The sequence below is a fragment of the Oreochromis aureus genome, linkage group 14, assembly GCF_013358895.1.
Source record: "Oreochromis aureus strain Israel breed Guangdong linkage group 14, ZZ_aureus, whole genome shotgun sequence".
Classification (NCBI taxonomy): domain Eukaryota; kingdom Metazoa; phylum Chordata; class Actinopteri; order Cichliformes; family Cichlidae; genus Oreochromis; species Oreochromis aureus.
Window position 1 is genome coordinate 15,731,887 of NC_052955.1, and position 15,779 is coordinate 15,747,665.

The following is a 15,779-nucleotide window of genomic DNA, read 5'->3' on the forward strand; positions in this document are numbered from 1 at the left end:
TTTCATGTGCATATTAACGTGACATCCCATTCTTAATCAACAGAGTTTAATATGACGTCGACCCAACCGTTGAAGGTATAACAGCTTTAACTCTTCTAGGAAGGCTTTAAATAAGGTTTAGGGGTATATTTATGGGAATTTTTGACCATTCTTCTAGACATACATTTCAGAGATGAGACACTGATGTTGGATGAGAAGGGCTGGCCTTCACTCTAATTCATCCCAAAGGTGTCTTGATCCATGCTCAATAATCCAGGTAAGTAAATCCCAACAGGTTGATTCTGTTCATCTGGACATAGCATTTTAAACCATCCGTATAAACCTTATATAATGTTGAGGAAACCTGCAGTCAGCTGAGAGTGAAAAAGTCACTTGGATGAGTGACAAAACATTTCTCCTACTGAAAACACTATGTCCAATGAACAGAATCAACATTTTGGGGCATCCCAAAGGTGGTTGATCGGGTTGAGATCAGGACTCTATGCAGGCCAGTCAAGTTCTTCCACGTTTATCCATGTCTTTATGGACCTTGAATTGTGCACTGGTATGTAGTCATCCGCAAATTGTTCCCACAAGGCTGGGGTCATAAAATTATTCCAAATTTCTTGATATGCTGAAGCATTAAAAAAACGTCCTTTCACTGGAGCTACGGGGCTGAGCACAACTGTTGAAAAACAACCCCACACCATAAGCCCCCCTCCACCAAACTTTACACTTGGCACAATGCAGTTAGACAAGTACAGTTCTCCTAGTACCCGCCAAACACAGACTTGTCCATCTCATTGCCAGATGGAGAAGCATGATTCATGACTCCAGAGAATGTATCCACAGCTCTAGAGTTCAGTGGCAGCATTCTTTACACCACAGCATCTGACACTTTGCATTGTGCTTAGTGACGTAAGTCTGGTTGTAGCTGCTCTGCCATGAACAACCATTTCATGACAATTGTTGAAATTCACTGAGCTCCTAAGATCGACCCATTCTATAAGAAATGATAGTAGATGGTAGAAGCAGTCTGCATCCCTACGTGCATGTTTTTTTATACCTGTGATTGGAACACCTAAATTCAATTATTTCCATGGGTGAGTGTGAATACTTTTCGCAATATGACCATATTAATTACACTGGCATATTCATATGCATTTTAAAAATAAAATCTTTGTAACCTTAAGGATGAAGTGAACTGCTGTTTGAATATCCAAACCATTGCTTACATTTTGTTTTATTTATGTTTTTCAGAAAGATGACTATGGAGCTCCCTTTCCCATTATGTTCTTTTTTGTGTTCCTTTCTGGTTTCAGTAAGATGATATAACATTTGGGGAAAAAAATGCAAATCAGCAGTCCAAAACTGGAAGCAAGAATAGCAAATATTTCTACAGCAACACTGAACTTCCCAGGAGAGCTGACATACGCTGGGATAAATGTAATCCACACTGCACAGAATATTAGCATGCTAAAGGTGATAAACTTTGCTTCATTAAAATTATCAGGCAGTTTCCGAGCTAGAAAAGCAAAAATAAAACATAAGAGAGACAAAAGTCCTATGTAGCCAAGCACAGCCCAATAACCTACAACAGAGCCCAGAGCACACTCTAAGGTGATCTTGTCTTTAAATTCCTTAAAATTCTTAAATGGAAAAGGAGGCGAAATTGTTAGCCAGATGACACATATGAATACTTGTATAAGCGTGAAACCCGTAACACAGAGTCTCTGCTGTGCAGGTCCAAACCATTTCATTACATTGCTCCCTGGACGTGTAGCCCTGAAGGCCACTAAAACAACCATTGTTTTCCCCAGAACACAAGAGATACAAAGGACAAAGGTGATGCCAAATGCTGTATGTCGCAGCATGCAGGACCATTCAGAGGGCTGACCAATGAATGTCAGAGAACACAGGAAACACAATGTCAAAGAGAAGAGCAGGAGGAAGCTCAGCTCAGAATTGTTTGCTCTGACAATAGGAGTTTTCCTGTATTTGAAGAATATTAATGCCACACCAGTAGTCATGCATGTTCCAAATAAAGATGCAGCAGTCAGGAGTGCGCCCATAATTTCTTCATATGATAGAAACACTGCCTCTTTCTTTATACAGGCATCTTTTTTCTCATTTGGCCAAAACTCAGGGAGGCATCTCACACAGGTAACAGAATCTGCAAAATGATAATGAACCAGATGTTACACTTAATGAGTAGATTTTTCACTTTTCCCCAAGTGCATAATTTTCTGTGTTGACATCTACTTTATTATCTATTTGAGTGTAGTGTAGAAATCTATTATCCTATATCATTTCTACAATTACTCTAGTAGACTACTGATGTCATACAATTGTAAAGTGGAGAAGCAACATGTTTCCAGATATTTCTTCCCTTTCTCATCAACATAGTAGAGGATACATTTCTTACATTGCTCCAGTTTCTACTCTGCACCTAGCCAAATATGGAGCATACAAAAAAGAAAAGAGATCAACCTACAAACCCATGTTATCTGTTGAGTTGACTGTTTTGTTTTGTTTTTTATTTCTATTAACTTTGAAGATTTGGTATCACCTGGACTTGACTCTTGAACTGTGAAAAGAAATCTGGCATAGGTCTTTTTGTCTATTTCTTTTTTGTTTTTCCTGTCTTGATGACAGGCTGATATAAGGTGTATTTTACTGGGTTGGGGGGATATGTGAATTAAACAAAAATACAAAGCCTGTCTCACTAACTTCTAAGGTTTCTGTTAGAGCACAAAACCTGTAATGTTGCTGATCTCTCCATCTGCACATCTTATACAGTCATAGCAGCAAACAGGCCTTCCTTTCTGGAGAACCTTGCGTGTTCCTGGAGGACATTTCTCACTGCAAACTGACACAGGCACCTGTATGGATAAATACACAATGACTAAAACAAAAGTGTTTGTATCATTTGAGCTTTATTTTTCATTACCTTAAATTCAAACCAAATTCAAACATTCAAAGTTTAAATTGTAGCTTTTAATTATGGTTTTAATTATTTTCTAATACCTTACCTGCTTTGAGTTACTTTCCCAAATTAATGAGTGACTTTGCAGAGTCAGCTGTTTGTCTGGAGAAAGTGATGCATCATAAAGACCAACTGTGACAAACTCCACAATGCTGTTTTTTCTTGGCTGCCAGTTTATAATTTCATACTTTGCTGCTGGATCTCCATTCTCATCAAAATAAACCTCATCTCCTTCTTTTGTTTTGAAGTAAATTTTTAGTATGTGCTGCAAAATCTAAGAAGACAGACAGTCTGTTAATTTATTGAATGTCATTTTGTAACACAGACAGCACAACTTCTACTTTTTGTTCAAATGTAAGCTCACCATGAATGGATCTAGCTGCACATTTTTGTTACATGTTTCATTACAGCTGAGGATGTTGTGCAGTGCATGGGCCACTGCATACACTCCTTTGTAGACATTGTTAAAGATAGACATAAGTGACATATCAGTGAAGCTGTTTTGAACTCCAGTCATATCTTCATGTCCAGTACACTCTCTCTGATTTTCTGCTGTTGAGTTCAACTCCTTGAACTTACAACTAAATAGTGTCTCCCAGAACTCAGTAAAGAGTTCATTATTAGATGAATTCAGTGATTTGACATCCAGTATAAACTCTTTCAAGCCAGTGACATGTGCTTTAGGAATTGAAAGACCTATGGCACCATCCAGTATGTGATGTATATCCATCGCAGCTATTTGGGAATCAGATATCCAAGACTCACTGCCTACCCACTGGTACCCAGTTACGCCATGGATAGACAGCTTATTTATTAGCACATCCATATCCATGTGTGAAAGAAAGGCAATGATCACCTTGGAGGTTGAAGCCTTTATAATTTCAATGATCTTTTGAATTTTTTCATAGGGATCGGTCCTAAAAAAAGATACAGAATACTCCAGACAGATGCCCAGCTGCTGTGCAGTTTCTGTGAATGTGGCCATGCCATTATTTCCATAATCATCATTGGTTCGAATAGCTCCAACCCAAGTCCATCCAAAGAACTTTACTAAATGGGCCAGGGCTCTGCTCTGGTAGTAGTCACTGGGTATTGTTCTGAGGAAGGATGGGTACTTAGTTTTGTCACTGAGACAAGCACATGTGGCAAAGTGGCTGATCTAATAGAGAAAAAAAGAACTCATTCACATGGGAAAACACAAAGAATGATATATATTGATAAAGTGGAACAATAAAAGCAAATGGGGTTTTTTTTTCAGAAATTCTTACATTTCTACCAATCCTACCCACCATTGGTATATAAAATGGCCCAATTATAGTTGATATTGCCATGCAAGGAGAGGAAGAAGTCTCTCCCAAAATGGTCTGCACTGATGCAGGTCTGGTACAGGGTGCCCCAGACACTGCAGAAACAATTTCATTACCATTCACTAAGGCAAGTGCAACTTTTATACCTCTGGCAATGGAGCCACAAGTATCATACATTTTATAGCCCAGAGAGACTCCTGGCAGTAGATCTGAACTGTTGTTAATCTCCTCAATGGCAAAACGCATAGCCTGGGCAAACTGGAACTCTCTGAAATTCAAACTTGATCCAAACAGTAAATAGTTGATGTAATATTTAGTTTCATGTTGAAGAAGACACAGAACATTGTTAAATGTCACTCAGTCATAATCAATCAGTCAGTGACAGAACTGAAATACATGAATATTTAAACCAGAATGGGACAAAAGGCCTGACACCTTTTTTTTGGAGACCACTTCCTTTTAGATATTTCAAAATTGAATAAATTTTTGCAATGTTATTTACCTGGTACATTGTAGTGGCAGTGGTTTCTGCATGTAGTTATCTTTTCTGTCTTTCCAGCTGCTGTGGAAAGAGAACATCCCCCCTAGAATAATATCCCCATTCTTAGATAGTTGGGGGTTCTCAGGGTCCCCTCTCCTCTTGCATATGACCTCCTCACTCTGAGAGAAAGATGCCACCAATAACAGTTGTAAAAATGCCCACCCCTGTTCTGGCCATTTCTGCGTAGATGTCATGCTGTCTGGAAAAGCTAAACCACTGGGTGGCATTGTATGGCATTGTATACAGTAAGACTTGTATTTATACATTTTAAAGTAGCAAAAATGAATCCCTGTGGAACAAAGAGGTGGGGCGAGAGGAGTAACTCTGTGATATACTATAGTTTTATTAAAAATATATTCTATATGTGCTTAAAGCCCAAATACATATTTGTTATCAATTTTTGTACTGACTGAGATACAGTTTAAACTACAGTTTCTTTAACTTTAATTAGACTCAAAAGAATCTGATTTAGTGCGGGCTCAAAGCAACAACCTGCTTTCTGATCTAGGGTAGGCTCAAAACAAAAACCTGCTTTGTTAACTTATATGCAAAGTTTTTCTACACAAAGTAATATCCTGCTAGTGTTGTAGTTTAGCTTGTACTTGTCTGCTGTCTGGAGGCAGCAGGGTTGCATGTCTGCTAACAATAAATAACTGTATCAGGGATAAATAAGCATGTTTACGCATATTTGTCTGTGTTTGAGCCTTGTTCAAAACATGAAGCTTGAGATAAGAAGGAAAATTAAGATGTTGGTAGCCTTGTCTCACCTTCTGTATGATTCTTCATATCTTGAGTCTGAAAGATCAGAGACATTTTGAGAATGAAGGGAACTTCTGTTCTTTAAAATCAATACAACCTGTAGCCACTGCTAACATGTTTCTTTATATATTGTAACACACTGGATTACCAGTTAGTTGATTGTTGTGTAATCAGTGTTATTGTGTTCAGAATTGCCACTCACTTATGGCATAGTTGCTCCACACCGGCAGCAATGTGATTTACTGAGTGACCTTGAAGGTGTTATAGTCTAGAGGCCATTAAACCTGTCAGTCATATCAGCTAACTATGACAGAGAGTCTGTAGGAGAGCATGCTTATGGTTGGCTGAGAGCATTTGGGGGGTGGGAGTTAGAGAGTGTGTTGTTAGTATTTACCAGCCACACCTGTTGCAGACAAAAGATTGTGTTTAAAGTATTCTGTAAGAAAACTGAGACCTGGTTAAAGCGAAAACTCGTCACAGGGCTTTGTGGGGGAAGTTAAGGCCAGTAAATGAGTATTCACTGTGTTTAAAGTCGCTTAATTGAAGACAATTAAAAAAGCATTATATTGACAATTGTGTGTACCACATGCATTTTAAGTCATTAGGGCAACGTAGTTCCTATAAAAGCAACAAAGTGCTCCAAGTGTATATCTCTGTTTGTCTTTGTTCTTTGTCTGTGTCTTTCTTCCTTTTGTAAAGGAAGTTTAGAAATTGCACAACTTCCAGTAAAAGTTGTAGAGCGCTGAGGAAATGTGAAGCAGTAGCAAGCATGGGTTTATTTAACAAAGGTCGAGACAGGGTGTACAAAAGAGGGTATTGCAGCTAAAAGGTGAGTTAGTGCCAATTAGTCATGGGACTGAGCTAAAGTGCTATCTGGCTCCATCCAGTGGTAAGAAGTTTGATACTGCGGCTCACAGGTCACACCTGTTGGACGCAGGTAGAACTGACAGCTAATAGAAGGAATACATTTTTAAAACAAAAAAAACAAACAAATTATATGTATAACAAATAAATAAATAAGACATGTAATTGGAGGATTGGATTAAAAATCCATCCATCCATCCATCCATCTATCCATCCATCCATCCATCTTCTTCCGCTTATCTGGGGCTGGGTTGCGGGGGCAGCAGCCTAAGCAGAGAAGCCCAGACCTCCCTCTCCTCAGCCACCTCCTTCAGCTTGTCTGGGGGAACACCAAGGTGTTCCCAGGCCAGCCGAGAGATATAATCTCTCCTGTGTGTCCTGGGTCTGCTCCGGGGCCTCCTCCCGGTGGGACATGACTGGAAACCCTTACCCAGGAGACACCCAGGTGGCATCCTTATCAGATGCCAGAACCACCTTAACTGGCTCCTTTCAATGTGGAGGAGAATTGGCTCTACTCTGAGCCCCTCCCGGATAGCTGAACTTCTCACCCTATCCATAAGGGAGAGGTCAGCCACCCTTCGGGGGAAGCCCATTTCTGCCGCTTGTATCCACAATCTCGTTTTTTCGATCACTACCCACAGCTCGTGACCATAGGTGAGGGTAGAACGACTGGTAAATTGAAGGCTTGGCTTTTAGACCTGTGACAATGAGGTGCTGATTTTCATTCTCACCACTTCACACTCAGCTGCAAACTGTTCCAAAGCGAGCTGGAGGCCATCACCCGATGAAGCCAACAGAACCACATCTTCTGCCAAAAGCAGAGAAGAGATTCTGAGACCACCCAAGTGAAAGCCTTCCACCACTTGGCTACGCCTAGAAATTCTGTCCATAAAAATTATGAACAGAATCAGTGACAAAGGGCAGCCCTGGCAGAGCCCATCACCCACCAGGAACGAGTCCAACTTATTGCCGGCTATGCAGACCAAGCTCTTGCAACAGTTGTATAAGGATCAAATGGCCCATAGCAATGGGCCGAACACCTCATACATCCTATAATTCTGGAGATGGTGGGTGGATCATCTCCAGCATTATATGTGTCGACACAGAAAAAAGGAATATCAAGAGGAAGAAGAAATGAAAAAATTGAATAAAAATGTTCTAAACTACCAGGTGGAAGAGAATGAAAAGGAAATTAACAAAACAAAGGATAAGGCCAAGCAGATGGTCACAAAACCTATGGATTTGAAGACTAAGATAAAAACATGCAGTAGCAGCAGCACTGGCATCACAACAACAGCAACAACAGCTGAATCCACCAGGTGTTTGGGGGCCACCTGCAAACCAGCCCACAATGGATTATCAGCAAACACCACGGCGAGGAAGATGAACTAATGATTTTATATGTTATTACAAATGACTTTTGCTACAGTGATGGAATGTCATTTCTGTTAATCATCAGCCTATTAATTAGGTCTGATCTTGTCATATTTCCTTTTTCCTCAATCATTCATAACTCTGGTTTTGCACATCATAGCAACCTGACTGTCTCATTAATGCTGTTGTTACTGAACATCACCAGCAAATGCTATTGTATCATTACTGAGTGAAATCTTGATGTGTAAAGAATTAAAAGGTTTACACTGTATGATTGCTTTGCACACGAGTCATACCCCTGCTAACTGTAATGTTCTGAGTTCTTTGTTTTCAGAGCGTCCAACATGACCACACCACCTGACTAAATGCCAAAGGGGGCTAATTACACATGTCTAGTTTACTATAATGTCACAGAGGTAGGTGGAGTGCAGCCAAGCCTGCATGGTTTAATAAAATAATAAACATTATGAATTGGTCCAGCACCAGATACCTATTTCCAAGTCTGACCTATTGTGGTTCTGTGGAGGAAAAGACTTGGGTTTCCTGCCTCGGATGTGGTCAGGAACCTGTGCGATGGTAAGATTACTGCTTCCAGTGACTGTAATAGAGGACTGGTTGAACCTAACTCCGATACTTTTGTGGTTAAGATGATTCCTCAATTTTAATACTGATTTAATAAAGATTTTGATACAAATTGGTGTTATTGAAGTTCTAAGAGGTGTGTCTAATGAGCTTGTGTTACCTAATTAAATTGTGAACGTGTTTACATTCATCCTGTTGGGGAATCCCTAATAAAATGTGGACCACACTATAATACCCAATTGGCTAACTTAATCTGAAAATACCATTGCAGGTCTATTTGAAAAATTTGTTTTCAAGTCACAGAGGGTGTTATAGAACAGGAAGGCCTTAGACTTCCCCTCTCCGCTCTTGGTATGTTTGGTATCGTGTGCTGCACTCTCATTCTTAAAAACATAGCTTCAGATGCCATTGTTAGAGTATGGTGGAGGACCTGAAAAGTGAAGACGACAGTCAAGGAAGCTAGAAGGAAGGTACTGAGAGAGGAAACTTCCTTCCATGGGTTATATGTTTTTTGTTTTCTTTCCCTCCAACATTCGGGAGGACCTCATGTTGCACTCTCCTGATGGGAAAGGATAATGGCCCGTAAGGTCCACTAACTTTTATTAGAAGAGTGACAGATTTTTCTCACATTCTCGGGACCTCTGAAGCAGGTTTAAGAGAGGAAGACCACTCTGGTCCAATATCACACTGATACCAAGAAGGGACATGAGGCTTTAAGCTGGATTATGGATTTACATGTTAAAAGGTGTGGAAAGTAGGGATTTGTTAGATTTTTTTAAACAAATCTTTAATATTTGTGTGACCCGTTGACTTATATATTACAATTACCTCACAATTTTTATCATGCACTTATATTTTATCTAAAATAACACATTTATATCTTATCTTTTATTACACAAATCGGTGTTGTAGAATAGAGTGTTGAAAAGATAATGTCATGCCCATCCAAAACCAGACTGTTTGAAAAATACCACAGGGAATAAATTCTCTGTTTATACAGTGGGTGGTTGTTTTTCTGTTCTTCTCATTACAGAAGGAGATATCCGTAACAGGGGGTAAGATGACCCACAGAATGGACCCAAGGTAAATAATGGGAAACAAGTCCACGACCACAACCTCCCCTGAAAAATTTTAACCAATCAAATTAACATTTTAATAATAATAATAATAATGATGATAATAATAATAATAATAATAATCATAACTTTATTTATAAAGCGCTTTCAAACAAAGTGCTGTACAGCTATTTGAAACTAAAAAGATGAATAAATAAAAGCGATAAATAGCAATACAAGAAAAAACACAATACAAGTTAAAAACAATAAGAATTTAAAAACTAAAAGGCATAGAATTAAGACATGTAAGATAGGGTGAACAAATGTGTCTTCAACTTAGTTTTAAAAACCTCCACAGAGCATGCCTGCCTAATAACTTGAGGGAGGTTGTTCCACAAGAATGGGGCACGAAAAGAAAAAGCACGCTCTCCAACTGTCTTTTTTCTGGCTCTAGGAACCTTTAGAAGGCCAGAGTCCTGAGATTGTAGAGCACGGGACAGAACATAAAGGTGTAAAAGGTCGGAGAGGTATGAAGGTGCCAATCCATTTAAAGCCTTGTAGGTGAGCAGCAAGACCTTAAAATCTGCTCAAACCTGACAAGGTAGCCAATGAAGAGATCTCAGTACAGGGGTAATGTGCTCAAATTTCCCAGTTCTTGTTAAAATGGGAGCAGCTGCATTTTGCACCATCTGTAGACCTCTGAAACTTTTCTTTGGAAGCCCAGAAAGAAGAACGTTACAATAATCAACAAACAAGAAGAGCGTTACAATAATCAACACATGAAGACACAAATGTATGGACAAGAACCTCTGCCGTGTCACTTGACAAAACTTGTGTGATTTTGGCTTTTGTTTTTATGTCTCATAATAAAAGTGTTTACTACCTGGGTGCTCTTTGTTCGTACAGATTGCTGAACGGAGGAAGAGATAGGGTGCCATTAATAATTTGAACCTTTAACTGCTTAATAAGATGAGGGAAATAAATAATGAGAGTTTTTTTTGTCTTCTCTCATAAGATGAACCCAACAGTAGTGAGAACTGTGCACTGTGAATTAAGTGTGTGTAAATCATAATATACTCAATAAAATTTCTTTTATTAAATCATAAATGCTAAAGTCAGACATTGTCTGAATATTTGCTTAGTCATTCTGACCAAGCACTAAACACCTCAGACAAGATCTGAGCAATATGCTATGTTTGCATTTTTGCATTCTCCACTGGTACAAACAAATCCAGCACAGAAGCACACACACACACACACACACACACACACACCAAATAATTATTTATTTATTTATTTTCATGATGGTGATCGTGGAGCACCCTTCCCCATCATGTTCTTTTTCGTGTTCCTTTCTGGTTTCAGTAAGATGATATAACACTTTGGAAAAAAAATGCAAATCAGCAGTCCAAAGCTGGAGGCAAGAATAGCAAATATTTCTACAGCAACACTGAACTTCCCTGGAGAGCTGACATATGCTGGAATAAATGTGATCCACACTGCACAGAATATCAGCATGCTAAAAGTGATAAACTTGGCTTCATTGAAATTATCAGGCAGTTTTCGAGCTAGAAAAGCGAAAATGAAACATAAGACAGACAAAAGTCCAATGTAGCCAAGCACAGCCCAGTAGCCCAGAGATGTGCCCAGAGCACACTCTAAGGTGATCTTGTCTTTAAATTCCTTAAAGTTTTTAAATGGAAAAGGAGGCGAAACTGTTAACCAAATTATACACATGATAAGTTGTATCAGAGTAAAACTTGTAACACAGAGTCTCTGCTGTGTAGGTCCAAACCATTTCTGAACATTACTACCTGGACGCGTTGCCCGGAAAGCCATTAAAACAACCATTGTTTTCCCCAGAACACAAGAGATGCAGAGCACAAAAGTGATCCCAAAAGCTACATGTCGCAGCATGCAGGACCATTCAGAGGGCTGACCAATGAATGTCAGAGAACACAGGAAACACAATGTCAAAGAGAAGAGCAGCAGGAAGCTCAGCTCAGAATTGTTTGCCCTCACAATAGGAGTTGTCCTGTATTTGAAGAATATTAATGCCACACCAGTAGTCATGCATGTTCCAAATAAAGATGCAGCAGTCAGGAGTGCTCCCATAATTTCTTCATATGACAGAAACACTGCTTCCTTCTTTATGCACGTGTCTCTTCTTTCATTTGACCAAAATTCAGGGGGACATCTCAAACAGGTAACAGAATCTGCAAATTAATATTGATGCAATGTTAGAATTCTGGGGATTTATTAGATTTATGCGTTTGAATCTACTTTACAACATATTATACTCACTAGCACACTAACTATTACTCTACGTTGGTCAGGCTACCGCTAATGCTGCACAATGAGAAGATGAGAAAAAATGTGTCGACAATGCTTTTGTGCAGTCAATATGAAAAATGGTAAATAAGTAACTTCAAACATCATTGGCCATGTTTCAGTAAAACTGACACTGATTCTGAACAAATTACATGCTGTGGTATATAGCAACTGGTGCTGGAACAACAGCATCAGTTCTGATAGACAGGGCATATTACAGCCTGTCCCACACTGCTCAGCCGTTCTTTTTTTGTCATCTTAAAAAAAAAAAAAGAAAAGATATAGAAAAACACAGAGGTTTGAAGCAGGGAGTGTGCTCATATTATTCACAGTAGGCTAAAACAGCCCCATATCTCACTCTTCGTTTGCTTTATGTATAGAAAGAAAGAGCATAATTACTAACATTTCTGAGGGGTTTCCTCAATTTTGCAAAAGAATGAAAAAATATACTGGAACATGAACAGTCATATTGCTTGTAGTTCATTAAAGTTCTAAAGTTTTTGTGGAAATATTACTCAACCTGTAATGTTGCTGATCTCTCCCTCTGCACATCTTATACAGTCATAGCAGCAAACAGGCCTTCCTTTCTGGAGAACTTTACGTGTTCCTGGAGGACATTTCTCACTGCAAACTGACACAGGCACCTGTATGAATAAATGTACAATAATAACCATGGGTAAACTGCATGTATGATTATCTTTACAATCCTTTCTTAATTTTGTATGCATGAAATTCAAATGGTTTAAAATAATAACACCTGATTATAATTAATTCTTTGTTCTTAATAATCTCAATATTTGTATTTATTGTTTATTGATCACTCACCTGCTTTGAGTTTCTTGCCCAGATTAAAGAGTTATTTTGCAGAATCAGCTGTTTGTCTGGAGGAAGTGATGCATCATAAAGACCAACTGTGACAAACTCCACGATGCCGTTTTTTCTTGGCTGCCAGTTTATAATGTCATACTTTGCTGCTGGATCTCCATTCTCATCAAAGTAAACCTCATCTCCTTCTTTTGTTTTGAAGTAAATTTTTAGAATATGCTGCAAAATCTAAAAACATATGTAATAAGTCAGTTAATATACTGAAGGACATTTAATAGATCTACTGGCTAAATGACATGATCAACACATTTTGTCTTCAAATTTAAATAGTTCTTGTTACTCGATTTGAACAATATAATTTTAGATAGGCTCACCATGAATGGATCTAGCTGCACATTTTTCTCACATGTTTTATTACAATTGAGGATATTGTGAAGGGCATGGGCCACTGCATACACTCCTTTATAGACATTGTTAAACATAGGCATGAGTGACATATCAGTGAAGATGTTTTCAACTCCAGTAAGATCTTCATGTCCGGTACACTCTCTTGGATTTTCTGCTGTTGACTTCAACTCCTTGAACTTACAGTTAAATAATGTCTCCCAGAACTCAGTAAACAATTCATTATTAGATGAATTAAGAAGTTTCACATTGAGCATGAACTCCTGTAGGCCAGTGACGTGTGCTTTGGGAATGTAAAGGCCTATGGCACCATCCAGTATGTGATGTATATCCATTTTTGCGGTTTGAGAATCAAATATCCAAGACTCACTGCCTATCCACTGATAACCAGTCAGGTTGTTGAGAGAAAACTCATGTAATAGCACATCCATATCAAAGTGGGACAGAAAGCCAATAATCACCTTGGAGGTTGAAGCTTTTATAATGTCAATGATCTTTTGAATTTTTTCATAGGGATCTGTCCTAAAAAAAGATACAGAATATTCCAGACAGATGCCCAGCTGCTGTGCAGTTTCTGTGAATGTGGCTATGCCTTTATTTCCGTAATCATCATTGGTTCGAATAGCTCCAACCCAAGTCCATCCAAAGTGCTTGACCAAATGGGCCAGGGCTCTGCTCTGGTAGTAGTCACTGGGTATTGTTCTGAGGAAGGATGGGTACTTGGTTTTGTCACTGAGACAAGCACATGTGGCCAAATGGCTGATCTAAGAGAAAAAAAAAGGCCATGAAAAAGACAAAGAACGAGATAAAATTTAAGATGTTAAAAGGAATACTAATAATAATAATAGTCACATTGACCATTAAAAAAAAAATGTTGCACACATCCACATTTAATTTCAGTTTTTACTGTGTTAAGCACATTATATCCCCGCAAAGAGGCCTATCTAAAATGGAAAAATACAAGAGTGACATTTGTGTTTCCAGAAAAAAATATTTTTAGCTATCCTACCCACCATTGGTATATAAAATGGCCCAATTACGGTAGCTATTGCCATGCAAGGAGAGGAAGAAGTCTCTCCAATTATAGCCTGCACTTGTGCTGGTTTGGTACAAGGGGCCTCAGGTGCTGTGAAAATAATTTGATTACCATTCATCAAGGCTAGTGCAACTTTTATGCTTTGGGCAATGGAACCACAAGTATCATACATTTTATAGCCCAGAGAGACTCCTGGCAGTAGGTCTGTACTGTTATTAATCTCCTCAATGGCAAAAAGCATAGCCTGGGCGACCCGGAATTCTCTGGAATTAAAACTTCATTCAAACAGTGAAAAAGTTACAACAGTTACTAACACATAAAATGCTGAAATCAGTCAGTTAAATGAATATAGAAAAACAAGAGAAAGCAAGAGAAAAATTATTGATTTTTTTTCATCTTAGATCATTCATCCATTGTAAATTTATTTTTATAATGTTATTTACCTCGTGCATTGAAGTGGCAGTGGTTTCTGCATGTAGGTATCCTTTCTGTCATTCCAGCTACTGTGAAAAGAGAACATCCCTCCCAGTATAATGTCCCCATCCCTAGATAACTGAGGGTTGTCAGGGTCCCCTCTTTGTATGCACACAGGTTCTTTAGCCTGAGAGAAAGATGCCACCAGTAACAGTTGGAAAAGTGCCCACCCCAATTCTGGCCACTTCTGTGTAAATGACATGCTGTCTGTAAAAACTGAATCACTGGTTGGCATTGCAAGTAACCTAGTCCTACTCTAAGTGAAACATGCAGACTTTATTTATACATTTTGAAGCAGCAAAAATGAATAACTGAACCATCATGCTTCTTCTATGTGGAAGGAAAAGGTGGGGCCAGAGGAGTGGCATTGCAAAACACTACACTACAGTATCATTATTGATTGATTCAGATGCAGTATAACATTTATAGTTTCAATAGGTCCATGAAGATTCAAGAAAACCTTTATTATCTTTTAAGATTATATTTGGAAATGATAAATGAAACCATATGATCTCCTTTCCTTTCACTGTGGTATTTTCAATTGGTTTTTCCAATATTTGCACAACAGGCAAACAGGAAGAAAAAAAAAAATCAGACATATCTATATTCTGGTTTCAATTTGTGTATAGTGAGGAAAAACAGCCATCTACAGTTTTTGAGGAGTGAAGCTATTCAGTTCTATTCAGTTCAGTTGATATTTATTCATACTCTTTCTCTGCAATTGATCTCTCTGGGTTAACTTTAGAAATCACTTCTTCTTTCTAGCGTTTATCCCGCATGGCAGGGTCTGCTTTGCGGCAAATCCGTCTCCATTTGGCAAGATCAAGGGCGTCTTCTGGGGTGGCATTGACGATCTTCATGTCTTCCTTTATTCTATCCATCCACCATTTCTTCGGCCTGCCACGGGGTTGCTGGCCACCGGGCTCAACCCATATGGAAAAGATATATATAAATCTTATAACGTTTGTATCTGTCTTGTGTGAAACTTGTATGAAAAGCATACAAGAGTGAAAAAATATAAAATCCCTTGAAAAAGTATATAAATGAAACTTGTATGTTTTGGATACTTAGTAAAACAATATATGAAAGTAATGAGAAAGTGGCCACTTTCATGAGTAAATCATATAAGCCTTATATGACTCACTATATGAAGTAGGCCACATCTTATGCAAGTCTTTTATAAGTTTTTACTATTTCTTTTCCATATGGGAAGCCTCATTGCCATTTTCGCCACTGAGCTGTTGTCTGAGCGTAATATGTG

The 15,779-nt window shown here is 38.6% G+C and overlaps 2 protein-coding genes across 2 annotated transcripts; both read right to left on the reverse strand.

Annotated features, from left to right (window-relative positions):
• Window positions 1-1,247: 1,247 nt before the first annotated feature.
• On the reverse strand, window positions 1,248-4,953 carry LOC116323581 (extracellular calcium-sensing receptor-like). Its single transcript, XM_039622372.1, has 6 exons — window positions 4,775-4,953; window positions 4,255-4,552; window positions 3,330-4,124; window positions 3,012-3,239; window positions 2,738-2,861; window positions 1,248-2,152 (listed from the first exon to the last, which is right to left on the reverse strand). Exons 1-6 carry the CDS (start codon window positions 4,849-4,851, stop codon window positions 1,248-1,250), a joined length of 2,427 nt encoding a protein of 808 aa, XP_039478306.1. The 5' UTR covers window positions 4,852-4,953.
• Window positions 4,954-10,746: 5,793 nt separating this feature from the next.
• LOC116323582 (extracellular calcium-sensing receptor-like) lies at window positions 10,747-14,720 on the reverse strand. The gene is made up of 6 exons (XM_039622373.1): window positions 14,488-14,720; window positions 14,022-14,319; window positions 12,978-13,772; window positions 12,604-12,831; window positions 12,299-12,422; window positions 10,747-11,663 (listed from the first exon to the last, which is right to left on the reverse strand). Exons 1-6 carry the CDS (start codon window positions 14,718-14,720, stop codon window positions 10,747-10,749), a joined length of 2,595 nt encoding a protein of 864 aa, XP_039478307.1.
• Between the last annotated feature and the right edge of the window lie 1,059 nt (window positions 14,721-15,779).